General features: G+C 47.9%; 9 protein-coding genes across 9 annotated transcripts; 6 read left to right on the top strand and 3 right to left on the bottom strand.

Moving 5' to 3' along the window:
- Positions 1-993: 993 nt before the first annotated feature.
- FSUBG_4603 (dienelactone hydrolase s) lies at positions 994-2363 on the bottom strand (the record flags this gene model as incomplete). The annotated part of the gene is made up of 4 exons (XM_036682611.1): positions 994-1291; positions 1338-1507; positions 1567-1988; positions 2039-2363. The coding sequence occupies 4 exons, from the start codon at positions 2361-2363 to the stop codon at positions 994-996; spliced, it is 1215 nt and encodes a 404-aa protein (XP_036539779.1).
- Positions 2364-3132: 769 nt separating this feature from the next.
- On the top strand, positions 3133-4900 carry FSUBG_4602 (FAD-containing protein; the record flags this gene model as incomplete). The annotated part of the gene is made up of 2 exons (XM_036682610.1): positions 3133-3169; positions 3219-4900. 2 exons carry the CDS (start codon positions 3133-3135, stop codon positions 4898-4900), a joined length of 1719 nt encoding a protein of 572 aa, XP_036539778.1.
- A 524-nt stretch (positions 4901-5424) lies between these two features.
- Positions 5425-7168, top strand: FSUBG_4601 (aminotriazole resistance; the record flags this gene model as incomplete). Its single annotated transcript, XM_036682609.1, has 3 exons — positions 5425-6530; positions 6582-6829; positions 6873-7168. 3 exons carry the CDS (start codon positions 5425-5427, stop codon positions 7166-7168), a joined length of 1650 nt encoding a protein of 549 aa, XP_036539777.1.
- Positions 7169-7217: 49 nt separating this feature from the next.
- On the bottom strand, positions 7218-9847 carry FSUBG_4600 (uncharacterized protein; the record flags this gene model as incomplete). Its single annotated transcript, XM_036682608.1, has 4 exons — positions 7218-7628; positions 7684-9106; positions 9154-9514; positions 9778-9847. The coding sequence occupies 4 exons, from the start codon at positions 9845-9847 to the stop codon at positions 7218-7220; spliced, it is 2265 nt and encodes a 754-aa protein (XP_036539776.1).
- Positions 9848-11228: 1381 nt separating this feature from the next.
- Positions 11229-11529, top strand: FSUBG_4599 (uncharacterized protein; the record flags this gene model as incomplete). The annotated part of the gene is made up of 2 exons (XM_036682605.1): positions 11229-11250; positions 11303-11529. The coding sequence occupies 2 exons, from the start codon at positions 11229-11231 to the stop codon at positions 11527-11529; spliced, it is 249 nt and encodes an 82-aa protein (XP_036539775.1).
- Positions 11530-12907: 1378 nt separating this feature from the next.
- On the top strand, positions 12908-14094 carry FSUBG_4598 (uncharacterized protein; the record flags this gene model as incomplete). Its single annotated transcript, XM_036682604.1, has 3 exons — positions 12908-13190; positions 13241-13605; positions 13654-14094. 3 exons carry the CDS (start codon positions 12908-12910, stop codon positions 14092-14094), a joined length of 1089 nt encoding a protein of 362 aa, XP_036539774.1.
- Positions 14095-15417: 1323 nt separating this feature from the next.
- FSUBG_4597 (cytosine deaminase) lies at positions 15418-16988 on the bottom strand (the record flags this gene model as incomplete). The annotated part of the gene is made up of 2 exons (XM_036682603.1): positions 15418-16505; positions 16559-16988. 2 exons carry the CDS (start codon positions 16986-16988, stop codon positions 15418-15420), a joined length of 1518 nt encoding a protein of 505 aa, XP_036539773.1.
- Positions 16989-18742: 1754 nt separating this feature from the next.
- On the top strand, positions 18743-19772 carry FSUBG_4596 (uncharacterized protein; the record flags this gene model as incomplete). The annotated part of the gene is made up of 4 exons (XM_036682602.1): positions 18743-18856; positions 18909-18967; positions 19022-19375; positions 19430-19772. 4 exons carry the CDS (start codon positions 18743-18745, stop codon positions 19770-19772), a joined length of 870 nt encoding a protein of 289 aa, XP_036539772.1.
- A 277-nt stretch (positions 19773-20049) lies between these two features.
- On the top strand, positions 20050-22924 carry FSUBG_4595 (uncharacterized protein; the record flags this gene model as incomplete). Its single annotated transcript, XM_036682601.1, has 7 exons — positions 20050-20101; positions 20163-20606; positions 20656-20939; positions 21017-21150; positions 21198-21834; positions 22211-22287; positions 22345-22924. The coding sequence occupies 7 exons, from the start codon at positions 20050-20052 to the stop codon at positions 22922-22924; spliced, it is 2208 nt and encodes a 735-aa protein (XP_036539771.1).
- Between the last annotated feature and the right edge of the window lie 336 nt (positions 22925-23260).

Below are 23260 nucleotides of genomic sequence, written 5' to 3'. Positions count from 1 at the left end.
GGCTAAAACAGGGGTTTCGGCCCCCTTTGTCGCGTCGCGTATATGAGTGTCCCAGTATAACCAACCAGTCAATTGAGTCTGTTGTTTCGTTCAATATTCTTTCGAGTCTGTCGGAAGTCGGGTCAGAGGTGAGGAAGGCGGAAACTCGGTGGGCAAAAGGTGAAGAAACACCGCGTTGATTATTTATCTTGGGTTAATCTTGACTAGCGTCGGTCTTCACCTTGGACCCATGCGGGGTAAACCAGACTAGACTAAGATCGGCGAGACTAAGCTTCTACTTCTTATCTCCCATAATTTTAGCTGCGGAGATAAGTAACAGACTTCTATCGATGCGGTTTAGGCGGTGGCCAACGGCTTACATGAGCAGTTTCGAGGCCAATCAGACAGTATCGGTTTGAAAGACCCTTATCATTCCATCCCGGTTTCGGAAGAGGATTCTCTGCATTGGTTGGATGCGATGGTGCAGGGTAGATGATTCAGTTTATCGCATTTGACGGCATGGCCGACTCAAAGGATGCAGGTGAAGGCGCTCAGCTGGAGGCATAAACGCCTCATATTTATTAGTGGTGGCAATTCTTACAACGTTGGTGAGAACATTGTACTGGTTGTGGTAGAACGAGATACTGCTGCAATGAGACCGTTGAGATCCAATAGTAGCGCATAATGACTCCGGCAATATTGATGTATTTCTGGCATCACTCCCAAGCATTTCCGCTTCTGACATGTTAGAAACTACAAAACTCACAAGCCAATGGTTTATACAATTTTATCTCGCCATACTGACACTGAGTGCCATTGGCTATCATCCCTCTACTATTAATGAGGCTCAACGTTGCACGCGAATCTGAGCGTGAAGACAAGGGCCCGCGAGGGGCAAAGTTGTCGTCATATCTCGGGAGTCGGGACCGAATACTACCCGCGGGAAGCGGAAGAAAGCTAGTCTTGTAATGAAATCAATTGACGCCGAACTAATGCTGAGATCAAAATGCTACACTAAACCTCCCGAACCTTGTAGCTAAACATCTCATTCGAAGCCACTGAATTCCTATCCCTCATCTTCGCCGCTGTATCAAGACCCGTCACAGGCACGCGATACTCATATTTGGCACCCTCCTTCTGTCCTGCAACAGGATATGGGAAGGGAAGATACTGCGGTATCAAGCCCAATTGCGCAAGTACAGTGCCTTGATCCCATGCGATATGCTCATGGTAGAGGCGATCGCCGCGGATGTTCACGACTGCTGTGAAGGGAACTTCCATCTTCTTGTCGGTTGGTGGAACGCCGGGAAGCCTGGGACATTAGCGAGGGATACTAAGAGGGTCAGGAAGTGACGTACAGCCAGTCAATTGTCTTGTTGTGGGTGAATTTGTAGAGAAATTCATCGACTACACGGTCAATACCGATTGTGCGGCTGATGAGTTCAAGTTCTGTGTCGTCTGAGTTTTGAAAGATGAAGTTATCGCGGTAAAAGGTTGTAAGTGACTTGCGGCCGATGCCACCGGTAAGCTGAACCAATGTTAGTATACCATGCCAGCCCCAATGTTTCAGAGATGTAGTGAACTTACTGTAGGTACGTGGTTAACATATGGCTGATCAACCATAGTGCTCATCGTATGCTCAACCGAGCGGTCCGCAAACTCATAATAAGTATGCTCATCCCAGATAGCCTCAAGATCAAAGTAAGGGCCATTGGTCAGCGGCTTCAGGAAAGTCAAGTTCCTTGTGTGCGACAGAGACTCAGTCCAGTAGTCAAAGTCATCTTGGAATGGCGTTGCCATGAGATGAGACTTTGCGCTGGAGTATGAATATGTTGTGAGGCCATCACTTCTCTCGATGATGGCTGTGCGGCCTGCAATATGGCGCAGGATGGGGATGCTAGACTTCTCAAGGGTTGCGAGATCTGCATCATTGGCGTAGAGCACTGCACCTACTAGACCAGAGTTGTTGACTGAGCCAGCTACCTGGTTCCATAGCTTGGGGTCATATGCTGTCGGAGAATCAGTATCACGCCACCAACCATCATAGAGGCTCACTCACCAATAAGTCCAATCTTGCTATCCTTCTCCAATTGCTCACAACCCCTCAAGGCCTTCAAAGCATCACTCAACACCTCACCAGCATCTTTCTTAAACGCCTTCGCCTGTATCTCAACAACAGCATACCCCTCCTCAGCCCACTTCAAAAGAGCAGAAGGAACACCCTCAATAATATCCAAATGCTTCTCCGAGTCAGGACTCAGAATAACAAGACCAGGTCCATGACCCCGTCTTGAAAGTGGAGGCAGAAGAGTAATCCCCTCACCAACAGTCTCAGGCTTGGCCTGGGGAAGAGGAGCAGGAGGCTTTGAAATGTCGGCGTACATCGTGAAAACTGATTGGTTGATTTTTGAGTCTGGGGGTATAAGATGGTCTAGGCGCTGCTCGAAGAAACAATATATAGATAGTAAATTAGAACGTGAAGTACGTAGAGCGGAACTCCGCCGAAGGTTGGTAAACCCCAGATTATGATACGAGGGGTTATCGCAGGCCCCGCTTTTGACAACTCTTATCGCAGATCTAAGATAAACGCTTCAGCTTCGGAACTTCCGATAGGAAAGTCCGTAGGCGCATGATGCGCTGTTAGTCTCTGAGCTAGACATGATAACCGAGTCAATTCTAGCGAGTCATATCTGTTCCTGCGTCACTAATCTGGATTAGATATATGATTTACAGGGTTCGGAACACCTATTGAAGCTATCATGTCGTTCCGTAGCCATGATTTACCCCAGATAAGGCAATTGATAGGTGGGGACGGAATGGGGATAACGGAACGTCGAATCTGGGGTAGAACCCAAGCTAGTGTTATCGGCATTTCTTGTTTACGACAGTTCTACAGCAGTTGAGATATCGTTCCGACACGTTGTTGGGCTGTTTGAGGGGTCCAGCTGAGTTGTCAGTTGGAGATTAGACGAGGTTTTAAGGTGAAACTGACGTTTGGGGATACCCGACGGTTGTGGTTGGATAGATATAGATAGCCCATCTTCGCCCCCTTGACTGTCTGCATCATCATACCTGCTTCTTTCAACTTATAGAGGATACACGATCTTTCCCTTTACCTCTCAACATTCATTCATCTACCTTTATCGAGACAACATGACTAAATCATATGATGTTGTGGTTGTAGGCGCCGGTAAGCATATCATCCCTCCTCACAAAGATATTGTCAACTAACAAGTCAGGATGGTTTGGTCTGGCCGCCGCAAAGGCCATCAGACAAATCAGCCCTCACGCCAATCTTGCCGTTCTCGAGTCCGCCGAGTCATGCGGTGGCACTTGGTCCAAGAACCGTCTCTACCCCGGTCTCAAGTCCAACAACATGAAAGGCACATACGAATACCCCGACTTTCCCATGGCCGAGAAGACATACGGCGTCAAGCCTAATAGCCATATCCCTGGAACAGTCCTCCACCGATACCTCACCGACTTTGCTAAGCACTACGACTTTCACGACCGAATTCAATTCAACACTTCTGTGAACTTGGTGGAGCGAAATGGTGATGCTGGCTGGAGAGTTAGTGTTACCTCCCCCGAGGGAACAGAAAGTATCACCACCGAGAGATTGGTGCTGGCTACTGGTCTTACATCAACACCAAATATGCCCCAGTACAAGAACGCTGAGAAGTTTGGTGCTCCTCTCTTCCATGCTAAGGACTTCTGTAAAGAGGCTCCTAACCTGAACGTCAAGAAAGCTATCGTTGTTGGTGGTGCCAAGTCTGCATTTGATGTTGCTTACGCTCTGGTTCAAGATGGCGCAACAGTAGACTTGGTTGTTCGCCCTACAGGAAACGGTCCAGTTTGGATCGCTCCTCCTTTCGTCACACCCCTCAAGAAGCGACTGGATCAGTTGTTGAACATTCGATGGATGACTTGGTTCAGCCCTTGCCCATGGGGTCAAGAAGACGGTTACCCTGCTGTGCGAAACTTCCTCCATGGAACTTCTGTCGGCCGGTTCCTCGTTAGCAACTTCTGGAAGACTCTCAGCAACGATGTTACTGGCGCCATCGGATACGACTCTCACCCGGAGCTTGCGAAGCTTAAGCCTTGGCATTCTGCTTTCTGGATCGGTAGTGGACTTAGTATTCTGAACTACGACAGTCCCCTGTTCGATCTTGTTAAGCAGGGCAAGATCAGAGTCCACATTGATGACATTGAGTCATTGGAACCTAACCGAGCTGTCCTAGCTTCTGGCAACGTCATCGACACCGATGCTATTATCTGCTCAACAGGATGGAAGAAGGAGTCTACTATCAAGTTTGCAGAGGATGAGCTTGGTCTTCCATACTCCACCGAGAAGAAGCGCTCTTTGGCCCAAGAGGCCGACGAGAAGGTCCTCTCTCTTTACCCTGGCCTCAAGAACCAACCAGAACTCAACGTCAAGCCCAAGGAAGCCAACCCTCTTCGCTACTACCGCTTCATGGTTCCCTCCGGGATGGTCAAGACCCGTGACTTGGCTTTCGCCGGCATGATCTCATCCGTCAGCACAGCCACATGCGCAACCATCCAAGGCCACTGGATCGCTGCTTTCCTTGCCGGCAAGATCGATCGCCTTCCTACCTCCGACAAGGAGATTACTGATGAGATTATGCTTCACACCCAATGGGGCAAGTGGCGATACCCTTGTGGTTACGGTGCTGATCTCCCTGATCTTGTATTCGAGGGCCTGCCTTATTGCAACATGCTTATGAAGGATATGGGACTCGAGACACATCGCAAGGGAAGCCGATTCCAGGAACTAACTTCGCCTTACCTCCCTGCTGACTTTAAGGGGTTAGTTGAAGAGTGGAAGGAGAAGCACGAGGCTACTGAAGAGATTGACGGTGTCGAGGTTGGGCAGCTTGCTGGTTCGCTGAAGAAGGCGTAAGGTGTATTTTTGTCGTTTGCATATATCCATAGTCGAGATTGATCGCGCTACTGTCCATTATCGGTTGTCTTATGATAGAAGAATAAAAAACTGGATTCTTTAGCAACCTTTTGTGCCTCTTTGCCCGACAAGAGAAGTGCCTGTCGCGATAACGGTTGACGGCATCTGACTGGAGGGGTAACCCACTGGAACTTCAGCACTGATGCCAACCTCACAGCCTATACGTGTCGCCAAATTACTTCGCTGTTCATTGGCGCGGGTAACACTTGTTATCGAGCTCTCATAAATGACGTTGCTATAATAGAGTCAAAGAATGCTTGGCGATTTTCTTACATCTGCGACAGATCCAATTGAGTTATTCGAAACTTGTAAACTGATGTCATTTGTCAGCGTGAAGCGCGCCCTTCGACTGAACTATGACGCTGCTTACCATCAATTGATGCGACCTTATATCCTCTCAAAAGAGCTTATCTCGACTTCAAACTCGCGTGCCAATCATCAAACACGCAGGGCAACAGCGCAAAATGGACCGCAGTTTCGATATCACCACGGACACAGGCGCTGCCTCAATTCACGGCGGCATCATTCCCTTGGAACCCCTCAGTCCCAAAGCGAAGCTAAGAACAGCCAACCAAGCAAGCAATACCAACGCCAGCGACGCGCAGTTAAACCCTCCAGCCCCGGAAGAAGAAAATGCCCCAAGAGCGCAGGACTCAAGCGGCCTGGGGATATCCAAGACAAGAGGTGTAATCGTCATCGTCACTCTTGCGGGCATCAGTTTTCTCAACACCATGGGCTCAGGCATTCTCATCGCTGCGCTTCCCAAGATCGCCGACGACGTTGGTCTCTCTGAGAACCTCATCTTATGGCCTGCGGCTGTTTACGCGCTCGCTGCTGGGTGCCTTTTACTCATCTTTGGTGCCATTGCGGATGTCGTCGGGGCCAAATTGATGTGGGTTACCGGGAGCTTTCTCTTTGTAGCCTTCACACTGGCTGTTGGGCTTGCTCAGACGGGCATTCAGGTTATCCTCTTCCGGACTCTGCTTGGAGCTTCGATATCGATGTGCTTACCCACCGCTGTCAGCTTGATAGCTAATACCTTCCCCAAAGGACCTTGGAGAAACGTTGCGTTTGCCATCAACGGCATGGGCAGTCCTCTTGGCTACGCTCTCGGTCTCGTTCTTGGAGGCATCTTCACCGATACAATCGGCTGGAGATGGGCCTACTACATGAGCGCCATCATCAACTTTTGTCTATCTACAGGCGCAATCTGGTCTCTTCCCTCAGTGTATACACCCTCCGAGCGAAAGTGGACGACTCGGCTGATGCATGAGATTGACTGGGTTGGAGCGACCACTATGAGTGTCGCGCTCGGTATGCTGCTTTATGTTCTTGCGATGATCTCATCCTCCTACAAGAGACTGGATGATCCCCAAAATATCGCCCTTCTAACAGTCGCAATTATCTTGTTGGCTGCGTTTCCGTTCTGGATGGACTATCAAGTCAAGCGCGGAAAGCCAGCCTTGATACCCAACAGCCTCTGGAAGAACCGGTCATTTACATCAGTTTGCATCGCTGTCTTCTTATGTTGGGCTTCGCTGAATGGTATCGAGTATTTCACAACGCTGTAGTAAGTCCCTTGAGATACATGCTTGATCACTTACTGACCCTGACTCCGTAGCTTCCAAAAGGTTGAAGGTCTGTCAGCTCTAGAAAGCTCCCTCAGGTTTCTGCCTCATGTCATCATGGGTGTAGCAGTCAACATCATCACTGGCCTCCTCATCGCCAAAGTCAAAGTTCGCACATTAGCTGTTGTCTCAGCAATTGTGACAATGGTAGCAGCACCTCTGATGGCGACAGTTGATGTCGGCGAGAATTACTGGCTTGCTCCGTTTTGGGCCATGTTCCTTTCACCCGTTAATCCAGATGGTAAGCCCAATCGCTTTTATCTGGTCAAGCTAACATGAAACAGTACTGTTTACAGTGTCAAACCTTGTAATTTCCGACGCTTACCCCCCGGAGATGCAGTCCCTCGCTGGTGGCGTCTTCAACGAAGTAGCTCAATTTGGCAACTCGGTCGGTTTAGCCATCACTGCTGCAATCGCTGCTTCAGTTACAGAGCACTCTAACATTACGGAACGCCAAGAGGCTTTGATGAAAGGCTATCGGGCTGCGTTTTGGACCATCTTTGCCAGCTGCAGCACTGTCACCATTGTAGTGTGGCTTGGTCTGAAGAAGGGTGGTATCGTTGGAAGGAAGCAGGATTAATTATGAGTGTTCACGATTTCAGTAACTTCAAATGGTATATTCTCAACACCTATTTAGATCCAGACTTTCCGAAGAGCCTTCTGGCAAACCCTTGGGCGCCTTTTGAGCGCGTGATCATGTTCTTACGATCCGCCTGGAACTGATCGGGAGAAGTCAAGACACATTGGTTGATTTGCTCGTGCTTCGATGTTCTGAATCGTATTTGACAAGTCCAGACTCCCTTTAGAAACTCCCCAGGGGACGGTATGGCTCGGATCCGATGTTCTGGCAAAGACATTATGAACTCTGGCTTCAAGACCTCGCAGACAGCTGCTGCCCAGTTATGCGGAAGGGCTGGTTTATGAGATGCCCAATCTGTTTGAGACCATTGTGGAGCCACTGCAATTACTTGGAGCGGTTCAGTACCCATGATGCTCTTGGTACAGGTGTGTTGGGGACGGATTGTTGGCTGTACTGTATACTATTAAGACGTTAGGACGGAAAGAGTGTGGCTTTCCCTGAAGTATTGAACGAACCTCGTGTATTGTCCCATAGATCATCTTGCCAAAGACCTTGCAATGGTCTTTATGATAAGGGGGGTCTAACACCATGCCGTCGACCTTAGTGACTAGGTTATCTGTCTGGTAAAGTATGCCAAGCTCTGTGAGGATAATCTCTATGTCGGGGTGAATATCGTCCCATCTTGGAGGTCCCTCGACGACAATAACGATGTTGTGCCACGGCGGCGGGACATCGCCGCTCAACTCTAGACGCCGTGTTAATCCAGCGACTGCAGTAGTTATAAATTCCCACTGGCGTTTAAAACAAGAAGAAGTAGTCTTGGTAGTCACTGGGATGTAGAAGACAACTTTGATGTCTCTGGGCTTCAGGAATCGCCTGGGTCGTAGAGTGTCCTTCTGCGAAGGAAACTCTTGTGCTGTGCACGTCAAGGCTGTGAAGCTATTGCAGGAGGATTCGATGTAGTAATCTTCAGACAAGAGGTCGGTGATCGCAGTTGGCATGGGCCAGTTGATCACCAATCTGCCGTAGAAAGTTTCGACCTCTACGTAGTAGGAGTCTTGTGTTCCTGACATAACGGCAGATGCTGAGAGGGGAAGACAATTTGACTTTGTCGCATTTCTTGAGATATCGTTGGTTGCCTCAGCTTTTTGCTTTTCGGGATCGTGGCAGTACTGATTTTCACTGGGGTCTGTTGGGCTGCTCTGAGATTTGTTCTTCTCAGGAACTGTCACACCATGCGGATGTGTCCGGGTTGTTCTTTGTGCGTCTTCTCGTGAAGATATAGAATGGGCCGAGGTGATAAGACGCTGGAGTTGACCCGAATCTAACTGGTAGTTGCGATCTTGCCATTCTTTCTCCTTTTTCTCCCACCATTCCGTTTCACTCTCAACTGGAGACCTCTCCCATTCTTCGATATAAGCATCCTTGGGCGGTACTGGACCTAGTTCATCATCTTCCTCAGACGGCTCCCGAGGACCTGAATGGTGGAAAGCGGTCGGTTGTTGCTGCGTGGACTCGATTGATCGTTGGACATCTTTCAGTTTTGCTTCAGCTAACCTTTCCTCGCTCTGTTGTTCTTCCCATCTCTTCATCTTCAGCTTGTATGCGACTTGGTCGCTCGCTGCGGAATCCAATTCCCAGTCCGAGAGATGAGCAGGATCGGAAGGCCTCTGGCTCCCTTCATCTGTCTCAAGGACAAAAGACGGTGCTTTGGTGCTGGAATCCCCCCCGTCAATAGAGGTGCCGTCTAAAGCCTTCTCAGTATATGTCGTCATCTCCTCAAGGAAGTTCTGAAGGATATAGTCGTTTCCTCCTTGCTTCGGTAATCGTTGCTGAAGTCGAAGTATTTCTTGCAGAATTTGTGCCGTGTCATCTCTTATCGCTGATGTCTCATTCCGAATCTCTGATGTGTCATTTTTAATCTCTTTGGTAACGTGCCTTCACATGTTGGTTAACCTGTCTGAAGTGATTGCGAGTTTACTTACAGCGATAACATATCCAGAGCCAACTCCAATGCCGCTTTGTGAGCTTCAAGATTCGAGCGCAACTTTGCGACATCCCCTTGTCCGTTGATGGCCCAACCAGCCTTGGATTTGAGTCGACTATCGCCGCCATATTTGGTGATACACTCTTGTAGCTCTACAACCACTGAGTTGCAATTGATTATGATACCCGAGACATGGCGTTCGAGAGTCGTAGGAAATGTCTTGCTCTCATCAGTTACGTCCTCCTGGATAAGTTCAAGGACTGTTTGCAGAGAGAGCAGCTCACGGGACACCCTGTCAAGATCACTCCGAGCCTCACGACAAGTGCGAACAAAGGTGTTGATGGACAGTGAGAGGGACCCTATGGTTGAAATGAGAGTGGCACAACCTGTCGCTATCGATAAAGGGTCCATAATACTACGAGATACCCATAATCTAGGTATTCGTATGCGACAGTGAGATTCTTAAGCGAGGGGTTCTGAAACCGGTTTTCAGCTGACATGGGTCATTTGAGCTGAGATGCCCAATTGGCTGATGAGTTCAACGATTTTCTCGCAGCGCTTAACAATTTTTCAGTTTGCGTCATTGGCTCAATAAAATGCCAAGCTTCAACCGGAAACTCACGATAACCGGGAGGGTGAGTGAAGCTATTCGCATGATTCTCACATTGCCAATAATCGCTGAGATTGCACATAGTTGTGTCACTAAGTCCATAGAGGGTTATGTGACAAGGAGAAGATATTTTGTTGGGAGAATCGATGTCACTCGCGATGCGGCCGTTCTTTCAAGAATGCGTAGGCACATAATACTAAGACAATCATCGGTGGTGATGTTTATTATGGTTCAAGATGGGGTTCATACATACACTAAAAAGCATCACACCCTTTTCGTGCAACAATAAAAGATTATTAAATTTAACTCTTGTAGTTCCAGTGCACTTGGCCTTGGCATCGACGAGGCCGACATTGGATATTATTGTTTGCAAGTGCCACTTAATTGAGATCAGAGGTATTGGGGTCTTTGCAATTGCAACAAATTTTCTGTTAATAGCAGACTTCATTAAACTGGAGACTATGCTGCTAGTATTTTAGTAAATAACACTATGAAAGATAAATTTTCTCTACAGCTGCCTAATTCTTTGCCGTTTGGCCCCAAGCTACCTGCATCGGTATGCTTACCTCGCTGTCCCGGGTAGATGGAGGGATGAATATGTGACGACAATGGCATGATCAGAGCGCCTCGTGGACCTAAGCATGTGCACACAAGTCATGGCTCAAAACAGCTTTATTGGAGTTAATCCGTGATCGCTGATGAATAAACTCTCGTGCTGTAGTGCTTGCATAAATCTAATCGGTCTAACGGTGAACGTCAGCCACCCGGAGGAGATGCGCCGGACATACAAGTGTCATGGTGCATGGCGATCGCCAGAATCTGGTTAACGATAGGGCTGTGTGAGCGGCTGCTTCAGGGGCAGCCCGATCTGGCCAATCACAAGCTCCAGTTTAAATAGTCTATGCCATCATAAGTTTGTTTGTGAGATCCAACGACAGTGCTTTGGGACTAGTAGATCCAAGCAAACATCTCCCTGAATGTCGTGAATGAGACTGTCTAACTTCATTCTCTCATCAATGACAAGCTCATAATTCATTTTGACTATTTGGAACGATGATTGCTTTGCAGATTGACCCATACTCCGGGTTTGGCTGCTATTGTTGTTAGTTACACCGCATCATCATCTAGTCTGAATGCGGGGTGAGCATTGGGCGATCACCAATATTTCACCGTGAACTTTTTGTGCGACATTGCGTTGGGAATTGAACAAAGCAAAGTCAATGACATCTACGAATATCTTACGGTGAAGAACAGAGAGCCAACAGCTCGATCAATTCGATCCATGACGTCAATGAGCTCATATGTCTCAGCGTTTGCTAGATGAATATGACAGGATTGATGTTTATAAAAAGAAGGACAAATCTCCAAGTTGTGCTTTCATTTCATCATCAAACACTCAATCTCATCAACAATCATAAGCACCTTTACAAACCTTTACTATCACCAACAACAACTACTTCATCATGTCTGACTACAAGCCCACTGGTACATCTTCACTTCCACTCTCCTCCGTCTAACAATGTCTAACAAGTTGCAGAGCACGACGGCCTCCGCAAGGACGGACAGCCCGACGGTCGCGTCGGCACTGGCGAGTTCGCTCATGGCAAGGTCGACCCCCACAAGGCCGGCGAGCAGGGCGGAAAGACTTCCGGCTCTGGCGAGGGCCTTGGAAGCTCCGACAGCAGCGGTGGTGACTACAAGCCCACTGAGCATGGTGGTCTGAAGAAGGATGGCACCCCTGACCAGCGCGTCAAGGGTAACTAAGGCGTTACGGATTATGCAGCGATATCTAGTATCTGAATGAACAAACTTTGACCCCCGACTTCTCATATCGAGTGTGCTTTGGAGAATTTGAAGTTAATTGTATATGATTTGTAAGAATCTAATGCAAATGTGATGCTTGGTTATCGGGTCGTAACGCCAGTAGGCATCGCGTCATAGTGATGAGGTACATTGTTTCCAACACTTCTTTGAGCGCAAGCACTAGCACTATCCTGGTTTAATATTTCATGATTCAGACGTTTTTACCAATTTGGGAGCCTAATTGACATGGCATTCGGATTTTGTCCCAAACGTTCCGATTGGCTTCATTCACGATGTTGGCTGAACCGCATAAAACCAACCCAAAACACTTAATCTGAGCCGCAGACTAGGGAAATAACATTGCGATCTACATCTCGTATCGCAAATATTCCCTATTCCCCCGAGCAACATATGTACCCAACAGCCCAGACTATGCAAAAAATAAGCTTCGATAGATTGACTCGCGTCTCACTCTCAGGGCTGAGGCCCGTATCCACCGCGGAGCCGAACCCTCAGCATTGACCAGGATAAGCACATGGCATTTTGACAACACCACGCGATGAGCCTTGAGCCACGAACTATCTAGTCTATTACCTTCTGTCCGGGATCAATTCATCTGTCTCCAATCATCCCAACACCACGTTTTTTCGAAATTGGTGCTAGATAAGCCCCCTTTACCTAGTCCATGTTAATTGAGACTAATTTCTTGGGATTCCGTTCCAGGCTTTTGGGTGGTGATGGACGCTAAGATGCGGAGCCGCAAAAGCAAACACTCGTCCAGGGTCTTGTATGCAAGACTGCCAATGGTGAAGATGGGGAATGACTTTGAGATACTGATTAGTGATACAACTAAATGACCAAATCCGCCATTACTAGAAGATGGAAAAGACGGGAACGAGAGGGAGATGTCGATATACCAATTGACAACACGTAGGCCTATAGACATTGAGACAATCTTCAAGTGGCCTGATTCAACTCCATTGACCCGGGGTCATGCATACACGTCTGTAACCAACATCACGCATCGCGGGGTACCTTGCAGTCATAACACTCCCAAAGGAGATTGATCTCAGGGGATCCGGACAACTGGGCTGCAACCTCCCACAGAGGATCTTCAGCGGTCCGTATCCCGGTGCATAAGCGCAACATCCAGGCTCCCAGGACCAGGCTCAGACGCAAGAGTGCGCTCTAACGGATGCAACGCCTCCTCGTGGCCCCTGAGTCGAGCTAGCGTCTGCACCTTTTTCTTCAAATATATGCACCAAGGAATTCTCGTCTAAAAGTCCCTGCTTTCTTGTTCTTCTCTACATCGACATTCCTTGTTCGCCAACCCGTTACGATGGGTGGTCTTTTGTTGTCAGATCACTATGAGTTTCACAAGCCTAGTATCAATGATATGAACATCGCGAGCATCGCTTGGGGGTTCTCCTTAGGCGTGTCGATATTTGCGGGCACGAAAGCTGCGAAGCAGACGATTAAATCGTGGAAGAGAGGGACGAGGACGAATATTTATCTCATCTTGGTGTGGATGGAATGGACGAGCAGTGTGATTATGAGTGCCATTACATGGTTATATCTGCGACAGTACATTCCGCCTGGCTTCCCAGTCTTCTTTGTCATTGGTATGTACCCATCATCGGATCCGATCTCACCTCGTCTAACGCAACTCAAGTCCTTCTTTGGGCCATTCAGATCCAATCGTTGCTACAGATTATCATCAACCGAATCTCGATCCTCATGGTCAACCGACATAATGCATGGAAGCTCAAACTCAGTGTATTCTTTGTTTTGCTCGCCATCAATATCAGTGTTTTCTGTGTCTGGATTCCAGCCCGACTACAGATCAGTCCCAAATGGATCGCTGTCAACGCTGTCTGGGATAGAGTTGAGAAATGCATATTCTTGATTGTCGATGCTGGTTTGAACTTTTACTTCATCCACCTTGTTCGATCTCGCCTTATCGCCAATGGTCTCACCAAGTATACTCGATTATATCGTGTCAATCTGTTCATGATCGCTGTCTCGATGACAATGGATGTAAGTGTGCTTCTTACAAGTTCCACTTAACTATACTGATGTTGTAAGGTCCTGCTCATCGCAATGATGTCTCTACCCAACGATATCGTCTACCTTCAATTCCATCCTCTGACATACCTCGTCAAGCTCCACATCGAGATGAACATGGCTGAGCTTATTACCAAGGTTGTCAAGGCCAGCAACCCCAATGGCTACGACTACTCCGACTCCCGATCTCGCTCTGGTCAAAAGAGCGGAAAGACAACAACTGGAAAGAAGATGGGCTCTGTCTTTCCGGGCAACAACCAGACTTTCATTGAAGCTGGTGGCGACGACATCGAGTTGCCTCAAAGGAAAGAAGACGGTATTCAGGTTTCCAGAACTTTCAAAACTACGCAGATCGAGGTTGTTAAAGAAAACCGGGATCGTACTGATTACGATGATCTTGAAAGCGAATCAAGTTCCACCCGACATCTGAAGCGAGAGCCACTGCCATTCCCTGCTGAATAGCTCAACACTTCTCGATGAGCCTTTTCTGAACTAGCATTTTAGATCTGGAATGTCTTCACGGATACCCCTCCCGGTTAGATCACAGCGGCATACCATATTGGCATATACCCGACGCTCGAGTTCTTTTTTAGCTTCTAGAATAATTAGACGTACACGATATTAATGCATTAAATAACATAGATAACTCAGTGAGAAATATGGCTTGTGCCAAATCCCTGTCTCTGGAGCAAAGGATGTGATGGGCCCTGTTGTAAATCGTGCGCTAAGATGCGGCTCCGCTCGACCGGCCGGTGCATTGTGGCTGTTTGACGCTGATGCATGGGTATTAGTACGAAAGGCCTCATTGTCCACATTATCGGGCGATTTATTGGTGAGATGAGATGAAAAATGAATGTGGCGTTCGGGGAAGCGAGAAATCACATGCGTTATCACATCGTGGAGAGAGTTTGTGATTGCTCAGAAAAAGCAAAGTTACCCCAGAATTACGTCTGGACAAATCCGCAATATTTCTCAGCAGTCCTACCATATGAAGCCCTTCAGCATAAGAATGGATTTGACTTGAGAATTTTCTAGAAATACTCGTTAATTAGTCTGGGTCGAACGAGCTAAGCATATCCTGTTCCCAGCCCTTTTTGTCCGCCTGTGTGAGCCCATGCAGGCGTTGCCAAAGGTCGGGCTTTCCAGCATGCACCAAAGCTAAGCCAACTACAACACCGCACATCCTAAATAGTTGGCCTTGAGTTCGTCTAATGGAAGAAATCTCCAGTCCTTGTAGTCGGTAGGGTATCCAGGAGAGGCGATGCGATCGGCGGATGCGATCGGCGGAACTACAGCCGGAGCCGCTCGGTTCCGCTGCCGTCGAGAGAGAACCAGCACTCTGGTAAGGCCGATACACGACGGAGCGGGTTCCCGTCGTAAGGCACTTCTCTCGGTGGATTAAAAGATCCAATCTCGGATATCGTGAGGGTCGTGCATAAGCCGTCATGGAAGATCGCACTAAGATGTCTTGACTAACGGGACGAACTATAACGCGGACATTAAGACGAGAGATCTTTCGGGGCCGCAATGGTTCCCATATGGCCCGACAATGTACTATTTACTGCTTCTTAGATGACCTTAGATGAGCAAAGTTGTAAACACGGATCGATTCTATGTACGCATTCCAGTATTTGCGCAACCCAATGATGTATTTGGCCAGCTATCTTACAGACAGCGACTACGCAGAATCGATTCACGAGCTTGGAATCTCTTGATCTTGTTGCATAAATTAGCCTGGATTTAGTCTATTCAACGGTGTTCTACTTGTCTGGAAGGCCTGATCATTCAGTCCCTAAGCTTTGACAAGTCAATGTTAAAGCTGCTAATCACCCCCTTCTTGACATCATCCAAGTTTTGCTTCTCTGCTTCGCGCTGGAGAATCTCGGCGCGAGATTTTCTCATCGCTTTGGCAACATCCGCCCACTCCAAGGACCGCTTTTCGGTAACGTCCACCATGCTTTCCTCTACGGTCACACCAACAAGCTTGCCTCGACGCTTTCGAACGATTCCATCGACGATGACTGTGTCGACGTTTCCGATACTGCTATGCAATACAACGGCTGCGATAGGGTCTTGCTCAGCAGCGCAGATAAGTTCGGGAGTATTGGCGTCAAAAATGACCAAGTCGGCTAATTTGCCTTCAGAGATGCTACCAAGCTGACTCTCCCTCCCGATCGCTCTAGCACCCTGAATTGTCCCCAGATTGAATACGTCCTGAACAGTCTTGGAGATCTTGCGAGGGGCCAGATCTTGGTCGATCAGTCTCTGGTTATGCTTGGCCCTGGAACCCTGCAAACCAAGTCTCATCTCGTATACAATGCTAGAGGCCTGGTTGCTGTGACAGTCGATACCTAGACTAGACTGGGCTTGAGCCTGGGGAAGATCATCGTTCAAGCACACAGGATCTCCAAGCGCCATCTGCATTTCTGTGGAAGGAGTGCTGCTAATATGTGCTCCAGCTTCGGCGAGGTCCTTGACGCTCGCGGCGGTGTATCCGTTGAGATGGCTGAAGAGCATGCGATTGTCCAACAAGCCAAGGCTCTTGATCTGCTGAACGAGATCATAGGATCCCATCTGAGGGTTGCTAACAGCATGAGTTGTCGCCAACTCGACACCAGCTTCGCGAGCACTTTGGAACAAGTTTTTGATGGCTGGTTCTGGCAGAAACCAGAGGTCAAAAGCCAGACCCAAAGTAACGCGGCCGGAGCCGAAGGGCGCCTTCTTGCCTAGTTCCTTTATCTCGCCCACGACCCATGGTGCAAGCATATCTGGATCCATTGCAAAAGGTGACCATGATGCGACGCGAGCAGTTGGGCAGTAGCCATAGATGCAGCGCAGGCCAGAAGAAGCAGTGGCTGAGATGGCAGTTGAGGCTGAAGGTGGTGGCGGTTAGCTTCTGCTTGAGGATTGAGGCTATTTGACTTACCAGCGCCAGCAAAGACATTGACGTGTGAATGATCAACTACAGTGGTGGTGCCTGCATTGATTGCTTCGAGAGAACCGCCAAGCTGTCCCCAATAGATATCACTTCTCGTATAATTCGAAGACTGGAGATTGCCGGAGGCCATGTAATCGAGAAGTAGCTCATTAGCATGTCGTCCCTTGAGCTGGGTCTGCCAAAGATGATGGTGCGTGTCGATGAAGCCAGGTGAGATGATCTTGTCATTGCAATCGATCACTTCATCATCAGTGATGTCGCTGATGTTCTCGGCTATCTTGGAGATTCGGTTGTTCTCGATGAGGATGTCCCTTTCTAGAGCTTGGACGTTGTCATTGGCGTCATGAATAAGGACCGTGCCGCCTTTGAGCAACAGCCGGCGCGAAGTGTTACTATTGAGAGAAGAGCGAAATACCATTGTGAGTGATAGTTATTAATTTCTTAGATGCGATTGATTTAGAGGGTTGTCGTTCAGGTGAATAACCAGGACAGAGGTAGACTCTTATAGTCGATGACGATGCAACGATGTCATACCCGTTTCGTAATTCACAAAAGGCTTTGAGGCTGCCTGCATGAACAGTCTCGGCGTTCCGTGGCCTAACTCCACGGAACACAACAAGTGAGGCCACGGCCGGCATTATCACGGAGGCAACGTTTTCTACCCGTCTCGATCTACACAAGTGCAACACTCGCGCCAGAAATGCCCATCGCTACCCGAATACCCATTGTTAATTCTGTTGATCTTCATCGAGATTGGTTTAGTCCGTTTTGACCCTTCCAACCACTAGCCTCAGTTGGTGATTTATAATAAGGTTTCGCGGCTGATGATTAAGCGCGAGCGGAGATAGCGAGGGAAGCGGGAGAGAAGGTTACTCAATTGGGATGCTCGCTTTTGTCGGATTTATGAGTTAGTCTCGGATTGACAACCTTGAAGAAGCAATCGCGAGGATCACAGCGAATGATAAAAGAGAGAGATCATTAAAGGACCAATATCGAGAATGGGCATTTCTCGGACTTGTACGGCATCGTCGGGGGCGTCGCGTGAGAATCCGGGAATAGCTTCAAATTGTGCATGGGTTATGACGTCGTTTAAGATTTCAGCTCAATGATGTTGAAAGAAAACAGCCAGTGCTTAGACATCTCTAGAGAGGGAACTGCTGGAATGAAGCCAGGATGATCAAGTGAATTGTTATAAAGGCTTGCTGATATATACTTATAAATACACTGAGGTCTTGCCATCGCTTCGAAAAGAGGTTCGAGATTTCCTTGCCTTCCTTCCTTCATGAGCCCAAGGTAGCTATCATAGAAAGAAAACTGTTTGGGTAATTTGGAGCAAGTCCTAAATTAGGAGGCCAATTCTTAAGAAAATATAATGAGCTAATGTTCTGCTCACAGGTGTAGAATTGATGTTTTGTGAGATAATATTGTCTTCTTCAGATAACCGATATAGTGATCTTAACAAGCTACGTAATTAAGTCAGGACACAGCATCCACTTTACATACCAACTATTCATTAGTTACTTACGAAACAGTAAAGTGTGATATATAAGTTTAAGCCAATTAAGAAACCCTTCTCAAGGGAGTGATCGATGGTATCTTAACACGGACTTGACCTAGAGCTCTGTGCAGTCATTTTGAAGCGATGGCATATAACGATCCATAATTAATGCATGGTAGATAGTAGGTTCAGTTTCCGGTATGTTATCTCCTAAGTGATAGGCCTTAAGTCTACATCGTAAACTCCATTGGTAGGTATGCCTCAGGGAGCAAATAAACTTAGCAAAGAATACCCTAAACTTAGGCTAGATTTACCTAAATATTTTTATTGCTTAGGGTCAAGGGCCTGTGTTTTCTTTCCTCTCCTAGGTATGCAACCAGAAATCGGAGATGTAGCTCCTCTCCTCAAGGCGGATCATTCCTCGGAATCGGATTAGATTATTAGTCATGTTATTTCCGAATGGGGTATTTTTCGGTCTTACCAAAACAGGAAATACTCCCAGCTCCTCCACCTGTCGGAGTCTCCGCTTCGAAAAGTTCCACTCGTTCTCGAACAATCATTTCTCAGGTCCAAGAACTTTCTCTTTTCCTCGCTCCTTGTCAGATTACCCAGTCATTATGATTAGCGAATTATTTAGCCATTGAGTCGCTCATATCAAATATTTCTTATCCACCATGTCCATCTCAGAAAAGTACGGCCCCGAAGTTCAGAGAGTCCCTGCAGATGCCCCCATCCAGGACATCATCGCACTCCTCAAGCGTGATGGGGGTGTTTTTGTGAAGGGGCTGGTATCGGAGGCAGATATCGATAAGGCATATGATGAATGCCGTGCACGTTTAGATTCAGACGTTGAATGGTCGGGCAGCTTCTTCCCAAGCAAGTTCTCTTTATAACACTTAGTACGATAACCGAACTAACACGTGAACTTAAGAGGAGACGCAACGGGCGCCAAGCCTCCTTGCCCTCAGCCCTACATACGCCCGATCCCAGGTCATGAACCCAGTCTACCACCAAGTCGTCGATCATTTCCTCACTACCCGAAGTTGGTTCTGGTGGGGTCCTGAACGGAAGGAGTCGGTTTCGAAGCCTTACTTGCATTCTTGTACTGCTATGAGAATCGGGCCTGGAGGCAAGGCACAGCCACTTCACCGTGACGATTATATCAGTCACAATATCCACGAAGATATTGATAAGTGGGATGATGAGCGTGATGCCAATCGTGAGTCTTCTGTTGGGCTGTTTGTAGCTGGGTCAAAGGTTACGAAGGAGAATGGCGGTACACAATTCATCCAAGGGAGTCATTTATGGTCAGTGCTGACCACCAGAATTTTCGAATATTAAACGTAACTGACGAATCACAGGGGCTCAGAACGAGGTCCCCCGCGTGTTGAAGACTGCATCTTTGCCGAGATGGACAAGGGCGATGCGTTCATCATGCTTGCTTCAGCGTATCATGGTGGAGGTACCAATTCTACCAAAGACCAGCACCGCTTAGTCTTTGCTACATTTTCCATTCGTGGCTTCTTGAGACAAGAAGAAAACCAGTATCTCGCTGTTCCTAGAGAAATAGTAACGAAGCTTGATCAGGATATACAGGCATTCATGGGCTATTCGATGAGCGACCCGGCGTGCGGTTATGTAGAACAGATAGATCCGATATACCTGCTCCGACCAGACCTCGAGAAAGGTCCTTCAGATTTTTAGAAAGCTCAGTATTAGGACAAATAATAACTTGTATGTATGACTTCAGTAACTGGGAGCTGAGTTAGATGGCGATGTCCCGCTTCTCCGAGTCGGGCTCTGTAGTGCCTTATAAATCGGCTCGGGATGATAGCGAGGCGTGCATGCATGACCTAAAAGATTGAGGGCGACCCCACTAAGAAATCAACAACTCCGATGCTGGTTCTCATCCTCTCGATTATCCTTTCTTTCGCTCCACCATTGTCTTTTATTTCCAATTTTGGTAATACACACAGCAATAATGACAGGTAGTGATAATTCATCTTCAAATCGCTCAACCGCCCGTCGCAAAGGTGAGCACTTAGTCTTTCTCTCATCGTACTCTGAATAATTCTCATGAGAATATTCTTTTAGACCCAGCCTGCGGAACATGTCGCAAGAAGTGTCGAAAATGCGATCGGAAACGTCCAATATGCGATAGATGTCGCACCAAAGGTCTCCATTGTGAAGGATACCCCCCACGGTTTCAATTCCAAGAGACATTAACGATTACCCCCAATCAACCAAGCTTGCAGCCTGCGACATCAGATAGCGTTGATGCCTCGCCTTCACAGCCAGTGAGCTTGAGTGAGTCACCTCCAGAATTGTCAATGCCACCTGTGCCCATCGATGCAAGACTGTCGGCTTCACTTTCGCCCGAATTACCTGTCCTTAAGACGTCAGCTTTGACCTTGACGTCGCCTCAAACATCAGCGACTCTATCACTGTCGCCCGACGTCGCGCCCTTTACTATCTCACTCTCAGCACACACCGACCTAGAGAACGATATTACGACAAATCGATATATCATTGACTACTGTAAGACACTTGAAACACGGGAAACTTCAAACAGTAACAATTATCTTAGTTGATCAAACGCTAAGCGAGCACTTCATTATCCACGTACCAGGTTTGGACAACCCATTCAGAGAATATGTTCTGCCACTTGCCTACCAGCATCAAGGTATTCTGCATTCGCTACTCGGATTGACAGCATGCCATATGCATAACACTAGACACGCGAACAGTCAGAGACTCGTCACGATATCTCTTGGGTACAGACTATCAGCGATACGATCTCTCGCTTCTCTGCTACACAAAGAAGATATCTCACGACTGACACCAACCGAGGAGGAACATGTTCTAGCTATGGTATTACTTCTCGTTCTGCATGATGTACAGCATCTCTTCCTTAGGTTTATGCACAGCAACTACTGACATAGCCATAGGTTTGTGAATCAGGCGTCTCAACCCATGGGGCTCACTTGACAGGTGTATCGTTCCTCTGCAAGCGGATCGCTTGCCTTGACACATCGCCCATGCGTTCAAAAACCGCCATGTTCTTGATATCCGCATTGTCATGGTAAGTCTTCACCCTGCGAAGCTCACTAGCAGCCCTGATACAAATAGGCTGGATATGATACGAGGTTTCAGCGGTGCTGAAAAGCTCTCCTACTCGACCGAGGTACGAGAATGCGTGAGAGACCACGGAAGTTTAAGCCTTCACACGTTAGTTGGCTGTCCGCCAGTAATGTTCCTCAAGATTGGCCAGGTGCTCGAGGCAGGTAAAGCTTACCTGGCTGGAGACCTGCCCGTTGAACAGTTTGAGCAATTACTCGACGGAGCTGAGAAGTTCTTCCGCGGCTGGGATGCCGATAATGCCGTTTATCCCACCAACCACCAGGAATGGCGACACCTTGCCGAGGCATACAGACATGCATGCTTGCTCCGCGTGATGCGATTTCCCGACGCTTTCGCTATCTCATGCGACGACCCGCAGATAAAAGCTTCTGTCTCGGCGGTTTTGGACGTTTGTGCTACAATACCGAGAGACAGCGCATTTTATAAACGTCTGCTATTTCCGCTGTTCCTAGCAGGGGCCGATACCTGCGCTCCGCATCAAATACACTACGCAAGCTGGTGCATCAACGAAATCAAGCACTCTACGGGCTTCCAGCACCCCGCCATGACCGAGTTATTGACCAAAGTCTGGGACGAGAGAAGGACGAATCCTCGGGGTTGGTCAAACATTCCCTGGATGGAATTTGTAAGTTCGCCGCTTTCTCTACCTTGGTCCCTATTGATGCGAGCATTTTTCTAGACTTGTTCCGAGCTTCTTCGTTCTCAACATGCATACCTCTTCTTTTGACGGGCCGACGTTCCACTAGTGCTCCACCGTGTTAGTCGGAGTCGGCATCGGGGATATAATCGGACTTGGCAGCTGGGAGTATTTCTGTTTACGGAATAGTTTCATCTTCGGAGAAGATGGCTTGGCAAGCGATGGACATGAATAAAGACGACATGAACCCCTACAATTATTTCATGATAAATCATATAATATCCCAGACTTATGTTCTATAACCTGATATTATCTATTTAGGAGCGACGCGATACATAATATGGCGGCACACGAGAAGAACCAGGCCGAGTTGGACAAGGCATCCAAGCTGGCAAATGTTCCCCACTGTGAACAATATGAGAGGATGATCTCAGGGATGCTGTCAGTGAACACATCAAGCGCATTTGAGAGTCTCCAACTTACTAACAACTATTGCAGATATGATTCACTTATTCCGAAGCTCACAAATGCTCGTCTCGCTGCTCGGAAGGCCATGAACGAATACAACACCTGGTTTCCCGAAGGCGACGACTTCAACATCGAGAACATCACGAAAAGGCGAGCCGAAATGCTCCAATCATTTCTTGGACACGTGGAAGACGACGAAGTCTTCATCGAGCCACCATTCAGAGTCGACTACGGCCCCAACATGTCAGTTGGAAAGAGATTCTACGCCAACTTCAACTTGACGGTCTTGGATTCAGCTATTGTTACGATTGGCGACAGGGTCATGATTGGTCCAAACGTTATGATCTCGACGGCGACACATGAAACGGAGGTCGCAAGTCGAAGGGCCTGCATCGAGTATGCGTATCCTATCAATATTGGCGATGACTGTTGGATTGGGGGCGGTGTCACTATTTTACCTGGTGTTACGATTGGAGAGGGATGTACGATAGGCGCTGGATCAATCGTGACGCGCGATATACCCGCCTGGAGCGTGGCCGTAGGATCTCCTGCAAGGGTTGTCAAAAAGGTGCAGCCGCTGGGAGAGTTCAGCGAATCGAACGGCGTTTGATGAAAAAGAGTTCACAGAGGTCTATAAATATGAATATTGATCGAATCAGTATGCTCTTGCCGTCTGAATATCGTCTGCAATTCAGATGCTCAGCATTTGTCAAATAGCCGAATCAAGGGGGTCTATTAAGCGCGCGGCTGCGTCGACGCAGATGGCCAATTTTAACCCGAATTGTGAAGCATAAAGCTCAATGGATCTTTTGATCGCGATAGAAATGAGAAAAAGTCGAAAAGCCTCGGAGAAAAAAGTAGGAAGGAAGAATTTCTCATCTTCGTCACTTAAAGAGAAGACATGAGTATCTGTGATGCTCAGGATGATCCTAGATTTGCGCCATAA

The sequence above is a fragment of the Fusarium subglutinans genome, assembly GCF_013396075.1.
Source record: "Fusarium subglutinans strain NRRL 66333 chromosome Unknown NRRL66333_c0000042, whole genome shotgun sequence".
NCBI lineage: Eukaryota > Fungi > Ascomycota > Sordariomycetes > Hypocreales > Nectriaceae > Fusarium > Fusarium subglutinans.
This window is presented reverse-complemented; position numbering and strand designations above follow the sequence as displayed.